The 7,500-nt window shown below is 39.9% G+C and overlaps 1 protein-coding gene across 2 annotated transcripts in view; it reads left to right on the top strand.

The window, feature by feature from the left end:
- Nucleotides 1-7,500, top strand: part of crtc1a (CREB regulated transcription coactivator 1a) — a 52,320-nt gene that overhangs the window by 18,547 nt on the left and 26,273 nt on the right. For both annotated transcript variants that reach the window (XM_055151627.1, XM_055151626.1), the window contains exons 6-9: nucleotides 925-998; nucleotides 1,101-1,132; nucleotides 2,520-2,701; nucleotides 5,193-5,326. In XM_055151627.1, coding sequence (XP_055007602.1) covers nucleotides 925-998; nucleotides 1,101-1,132; nucleotides 2,520-2,701; nucleotides 5,193-5,326 — 422 coding nt within the window. The remainder of the gene's footprint in view (nucleotides 1-924; nucleotides 999-1,100; nucleotides 1,133-2,519; nucleotides 2,702-5,192; nucleotides 5,327-7,500) is intronic.

Genomic DNA, 7,500 nt, shown 5'->3' with positions numbered 1-7,500 from the left:
AAGTGGTGTTTTTTTCTTCATACAAATTTAATAAAATCACCGCGATATATCAGCAGCAATGAAACACCAGAGCCACGCCCGCATAGACCGTCGGGTGACTGCGAGCGAAAGGACCGGCGCAGAACTCTGCTCCGACCTGGTTCAGTCCTGGTTTAGCTCTGGTTTAGTCCTGGTTTAGTCCTAGTTTAGTCCTGGTTTAGTCCTAGATTAGTCCTGGTTTAGTCCTAGTTTAGTCCTGGTTTAGACCTAGTTTAGTCCAGGTTTAGACCTAGTTTAGTCCTGGTTTAGTTCTCTGTTCAGTCCTCAGTTTAGACCTAGCTTAGTCCTGGTTCAGTCCTGGTTTAGACCAGATTTAATCCTGGTTCAGTTCTGGTTTAGTCCTGGTTCAGTCCATATAAGGCGCAAAAGTTCAGCATCTTCCCAGTTAGAGTAAAAGGATCTTAAAAGTGCTGCAATAGTAATGTAATACCTTACATATAAATGCAGTAATATTTTAATGTAACTATCTAGTCCACTATGACAGTAACAAGTCATAAATAACGCATTACAATTTTAAAGTAACTTGCCCAACAGTGCTGTAATGCTACAACTAGCAGGCTAACTGGCACTTCTTGATTATTGCACAGTAAGACGCTTTATAATTAGTTATACAGATAGTACACATAGCAACCGAACCAGTAATAATATATAATAAACTAGAGACATATAGTTGTAATAAAGAATGTTTTTATCGAATAATTGTATGTAAGTGGTGTTCAGCTATATTTTCTTTTACTTAGTTGGCATTCAAAACAAAATACACACATTTTCTGCTGATTTTACAGTTAAATATCGACCCATCTGCTTGGTTTGACTTCCCACACAACTCCCATTTGAGATTTTGTTACTGGAGACATAATTTCACCAACTTTTCTTTTTTTCTAGTTCTCCTCCTGAATGTACCAGATGGATTTAAACAGGAATCTGAAGACGATGGACAGAACTGGGACTGCAAAAAGGTACATTTCTCTTCTGTTTATTGATTTTTAAATTACGTGTTTGTTTTATTTATTCAGTTTGTCTGGCGCACTATAAGCTGACATGTTTTTCATTTCCTGCAGAATATTTCGAGGTCAAAAGTTCCTGGAATACAGTAAGCATTTGAATGCACCACCACACTAGAGTAATAATCATGCGACCAAATCTATTTAAAGTTGCACTGTGTAACTTTTCTGGTGGAGGGTCTATCAAATACTTTTCTTAAAGGAGATGTTACTACTTTGTCTGAAATGGTCAGATCTATACCATCTAAACCATCTATGATTGAATAAATGTAAGATAGATTTGTTTAATATCACACTGTGGAACATTCCAAACAGAGCAATGACATCTCCATAGAAACAAGAAGGTGACAGACCCTCTACCGAAAAGTTACATAGTGCAGCTTTAACTACACTTACACAAACTTTTTTTTAAATTTATTTTTTTATCGTAGATAGTCAGAAATCAGAATCAGAGGTCAAAGTGATTTAGGAAACTATATTTAATTTCCCAAAATACTGTTGAAAAAAAGAATTGGACTTTCTTCCTATTAATTAGAGGGGGGTCCATGCGAGGCTTCTTGGCCCACGACCCCAAATTTCCATTGAAGGACCTGTATATAAGAATAGTATTTTTGTTTTTAATTTAAAGCCCCACTCACCTACAAAACGGAAAAACATATCCTTACTGTGAGCGGGCTTGCATCTCCACAAGGTCACAGGTCAGATTTGTGTAGAGGTGGCCCCGCTCCAAGTCAGAATGCCTGTTTTTTTAAGGTAATTTTTAGATCCTTTAAATCCCATACAGTGAAACAATTCAGGCAAAGTCATAACGTCTTCATGGAGACTAACAGGTGGCATATCATCCATTTGGAGGTATTATTAGGTATAATAAAGCATTAGACATTTATGTGAATTTACTTTTAAAACTCTTTCAATTGTTAAAAAAATGTAACAATAAAACATTCATTATTTATTTTTATTTATTTAACAACAATCTTTCAAACTTAAATTCCACAAGATTAACTGACTGACCCTGTTCAACCAAGTGAAACATCCAGCCACACACTTTCTCTATCAATTTTACACTATTTTCTGATTTTTGTTATAATGTTGTATCGTCATCAAAAACATACATCAAATTGTGTTTTTATATACATGTTTAACACACAAACCCTGCATATTTAGGCTGAGTTCTTCTCTTAAACTAAGAAAACTCTGTTCCACCTTGTGATGTCATGTGGTAGGAAGTATTAAACTCCATACAGCTTCACTGGAATCATTTGGATGATTTAAGCCCTGAGATTGACAATCTATTGTAAAAACAAAAGGTAAAGATAACTGCTAACTTAAAACTACCTCTTCATGACATCACAAGGTGGAAGTATTTTGAGCTTTGGAGACAGACTAATAATAAACAAATAAACAAAACACAACTCCATGTATGTTTTTGATGAGATAACAACATCCCTAACCCATGTCTGGGCGTGTCTCCTTTAGTATCTTCCCATCTCCGGAGCAGCAGTTGTCTCTCTCTCTCAAACCAGCGGCCCACAGCACGGGTGGCTCTCTGCCCGACCTCACCAACCTCCAGTTCCCCCCTCCTCTGCCCACGCCCCTGGACTCGGAGGACACCGGGGCAGGCACCTACGGCAGCTTACACTCACTCAACACACAGCAAGGTAACAGAGCTTTTACTTTACTCATATAGGATCAATGGGCAGTCTTTTTCATTTAGGGATTTATAGCATTTTCGATAAAGGAACACTGTGATACCTGTAACTTAATTGTTGATCTATGTTTGTTGTATCTGTCCCTATTCAAATGAACAATAAATAAAATGAACAGAGAAACAATGTTGACTAATATATATTGTTCATACACTATTATTTATCTGATGTGGAAAAAATCGTGCTATTAAGCGCTAGTGTTTACCCCAGTCTCTGTGAGTCTGTTCCCAGTTTGTGCTCAGTGCATCATTTATTTAACCGGGCTCATGACTGTAGTTGAACCATGGAAATGAACCAATGATGTGGCCCAACCTCCTTGTCAGAGCCTTGTCACATCTCAGAAGCTAAACAGGGCTGGACCTGGTTAGTACTTGTATGGGAGAGCGCAGGGAATACCAGGTGCCACAATGTGGGGTGCCATTGGCAAAAACACTGTTGTTGTGTCCTTAGGCAAGACATGTATGAATGTGGTATATGTTTGAGTGTTGGTTGGACATGTCGATGGCGCAGATTGGTGGCCTCACTTTTGTCAGTCTGTCACAGGGCAGCTGTGGCTACAATAGTATCTTACCATCACCGAGTGTGGAGGGAATAATGCACCAAATAGTAAAGCAACTTTGAGTGTCTGCACTATTTAAGACTATGGCATTATCATTAATTATAAATTAAAGGGATAATGAAGCTCAAGAGGTAACTGTATGTTTACACAAGTACAATAAAAATATAACAAAACATTTTTACAGATAAATACATTTCAAATGTTTGTGAGTATGCATCATTTCACTCGTAACTTATTCTAAGAGGAGTACTAAGATGTATAGATGTATAAGAGCTCATTTTACTGCAGCTCCACTCAAACAGTGAGAGATACACGACTACATTCATACTATAATACTCCCTACAGCTGTACAACAACTCACCCTTATGTAACATATAATAGTCCCTAAAACTGAACAACAGCTCACCCTTATGTAACAGGTAATACTCCCTACAACTGTACAACTCACCCTTATGTAACAGATAATACTCCCTACAACTGTACAACAACTCACCCTTATGTAACAGGTAATACTCCCTACAACTGTACAACAACTCACCCTTATGTAACAGGTAATACTCCCTACAACTGTACAACAACTCACCCTTATGTAACATATAATACTCCCTACAACTGTACAACAACTCACCCTTATGTAACAGGTAATACTCCCTACAACTGTACAACAACTCACCCTTATGTAACATATAATACTCCCTACAACTGTACAAACAACTCACCCTTATGTAACAGATAATACTCCCTACAACTGTACAACAACTCACCCTTATGTAACAGATAATACTCCCTACAACTGTACAACAACTCACCCTTATGTAACAGATAATACTCCCTACAACTGTACAACAACTCACCTTATGTAACAGATAATACTCCCTACAACTGTACAACAACTCACCCTTATGTAACAGATAATACTCCCTACAACTGTACAACAACTCACCCTTATGTAACAGGTAATACTCCCTACAACTGTACAACAACTCACCCTTATGTAACATATAATACTCCCTACAACTGTACAACAACTCACCCTTATGTAACAGGTAATACTCCCTACAACTGTACAACAACTCACCCTTATGTAACAGGTAATACTCCCTACAACTGTACAACAACTCACCCTTATGTAACATATAATACTCCCTACAACTGTACAACAACTCACCCTTATGTAACAGGTAATACTCCCTACAACTGTACAACAACTCACCCTTATGTAACATATAATACTCCCTACAACAGTACAACAACTCACCCTTATGTAACAGATAATACTCCCTACAACTGTACAACAACTCACCCTTATGTAACAGATAATACTCCCTACAACTGTACAACAACTCACCCTTATGTAACAGATAATACTCCCTACAACTGTACAACAACTCACCCTTATGTAACAGATAATACTCCCTACAACTGTACAACAACTCACCCTTATGTAACAGATAATACTCCCTACAACTGTACAACAACTCACCCTTATGTAACAGATAACTTTGTCATTCATCATATCATTTTTTCTTAGTTTTCCTTACAGCCTTTTATATATAGCTGAGATATTTTTATTATTTATTTCAATTTTATTTTATTTTTACTTTACTTATATAATTATGCCTTATTTGACATCAGGCTCTTGTTTTTTTGCTACTCATTTAGAATTTATTATTACCATTTATATTTTTTTTCTTTGCTATTATAATTTAAAGTGATGTGTGACCTCCTGTGTCCAAATCATTTCTCTCGTGGATAAGTAATGTTTGTCTAAGTTGAAGTCCAGAATAGTTAAAAAGCCTGTCTAATGCACTAGTATCTTTTAAAAGAATGATGCCATAGATGTGCTTTTCCTTCCTGTTGACTTGTGTGTGGTGCTTTGGGTAGGAGTGAACGCCTCTCAGCCCCCGGTCGCCATGGAAACGCAGAGCCAGCCGGACATGGTTCCTCTGATGCTGAACGCCGGCGAGTCACACCACCAGCAGCTGTCCCCCACGTCCCCCCCTCTCACTCTGTCCCAGGTAACAAACTACCCCCCCATACTATTTTAAACTGGGGTATTACGCAAAATGTGCCGTTTGGAGCTTTCAAAAACAGGTCTGAAGTGTTTTTTTGATGTCATCCATGCATGTTTGAGTAATTTAGTGTTCTCTCCCTGGCCCTATTCAAACAGTCTTTATGGTTAGCTGTATGATGTTATCCAAAGTTCAGCCCATAAATCTACAATTTTCCATAAATATACAAAAGCATGATACAAAACAATATACTACAACTTCACAAACCTGATGTGATATGCTGTAGTTTCATTAGTGGAATGCATGCTGATTGTGTTGTGCTGGCGTTCTGAAGGGGGAGTGACCCAGAGAGCAAAGAGAGGGGAGACACAGAATGTTAAAAACAAAACTAACTGAACTGAGCATTTTCAAAACAAACGGTAACCTAGTGATCTTAATATGTTATGTGTTAGCAGTTATACCCCAGAGAAGTATAATACGCTGCACAACTTTTCTGGTGGAGAAAAGGGAAAGTTACTGCTTTCTGTGGAATGTTCCATGGTATGACATTAAACATACATCTAGCATTTATTAATTATGGGTGTTTCTATTGCTCAAAAATACTGTACATTAATTCCTTCTGTGAATAGAGGCGCTTCTACACAGATCAGAATTATAATGCAGTGTAGTGTTGTAACCTGCTTGTCCCCCTTCTGGTTTAATCTATACTATGGAACATTCTAGACAAAGTTATAACGTTTGGAGACAAGCAGGTGGTGCACCCTCCACAAAAAATGTTACGCAGTGCATAACTGCATAATTTATATGTATCCAAGTTGTCCTCCCTAAAGTTTGTTGGAGAGTGGTATGTTGTGTTGTTTACTTGTATTGAGTCTGCAGAGTTGTCTGGAAGTTGGAGTAAACACATCAATATTAATGCAGATCAGACACAGGGCCACATTTGACTGTGATTGACAGCGGTGTGTGAGGAAGGAATTTTGATCATTGTTAGACACCTGCTGCTGGGTTTCTGATGACATCACAATTCAAATTCAAATTCAAAAAAGTTAATTGTGAATTCTTCATATGAAACTTGTGAAGAATTGAAAGTTTGTTTCCCACTCCCAAGCATATAAATAAAAAATAAGAAATGGAAAAGTCCAAGTGTTCTTCTTTAGGGAGATGCAGATTCCTGCTTCCTGGCAGCCTGGTGGTTAGAGAGGGGAGAGAGTTCAGCATCCTAACAGCCTGGTAGATGAAGCTTTTAGTCAGTCTGGTGGTGCAGGAATGGAGGCTCCTGTACCCCCTCCCGGAGAGCAGGAGGCTGGACAGATTGTGTGTGAGGTGACTTGCATCACTCACAAATGTGATGATATTGCAGGTGAGGTGGGTGTGTATATGCGGGTGAGGCGGGTGGTGGCGGGTGATGTATATGCAGGTGAGGCGGATGGTGTATATGCGGGTGGTGTATATGGGGGTGAGGTGGGTGATGTATATGCGGGTGAGGCGGGTGATGTATATGCAGGTGAGGTGGGTGGTGTATATGCGGGTGAGGCGGGTGATGTATATGCGGGTGAGGCGGGTGATGTATATGCGGGTGATGTATATGCGGGTGAGGCGGGTGATGTATATGCGGGTGATGTATATGCGGGTGAGGTGGGTGGTGTATATGCGGGTGAGGCGGGTGATGTATATGCGGTGAGGCGGTGATGTATATGCGGGTGTGTATATGGGGTGGCGGGGATGTATATGCGGGTGAGGCAGGTGATGTATATGCGGGTGAGGCGGGTGATGTATATGCGGGTGAGGCGGATGGTGTATATGCGGGTGGTGTGTATGGGGGTGAGGTGGGCGGTGTATATGCGGGTGAGGCGGGTGATGTATATGCGGGTGATGTATATGCGGGTGATGTATATGCGGGTGAGGTGGGTGATGTATATGCGGGTGGTGGCGGGTGATGTATATGACTTGCAGGGAGAGGAGTGGTGCACTACTGATCTTGGCTGTGTTCACTATGCGCTGCAGGACTCTCCTGTCGCGGTCAGTGCAGCTTTCACCCCACACAGTGATGCAGCTAGAAAGGATGCTTTCAGTGTTTCCTCTGTAGAATGTGCTCATGATGGTGGTGAGGCACTTGACCGCTTGAGTTTTCACAGGAAATAGAGGTGCTTCTGGGCTTTCTTCACCAGTGATGCAGTGTT

This window comes from Boleophthalmus pectinirostris, unplaced genomic scaffold, assembly GCF_026225935.1.
Source record: "Boleophthalmus pectinirostris isolate CB_2022bp ecotype Guang Dong unplaced genomic scaffold, ASM2622593v1 HiC_scaffold_16, whole genome shotgun sequence".
NCBI classification, from domain to species: domain Eukaryota; kingdom Metazoa; phylum Chordata; class Actinopteri; order Gobiiformes; family Gobiidae; genus Boleophthalmus; species Boleophthalmus pectinirostris.
This window is presented reverse-complemented; position numbering and strand designations above follow the sequence as displayed.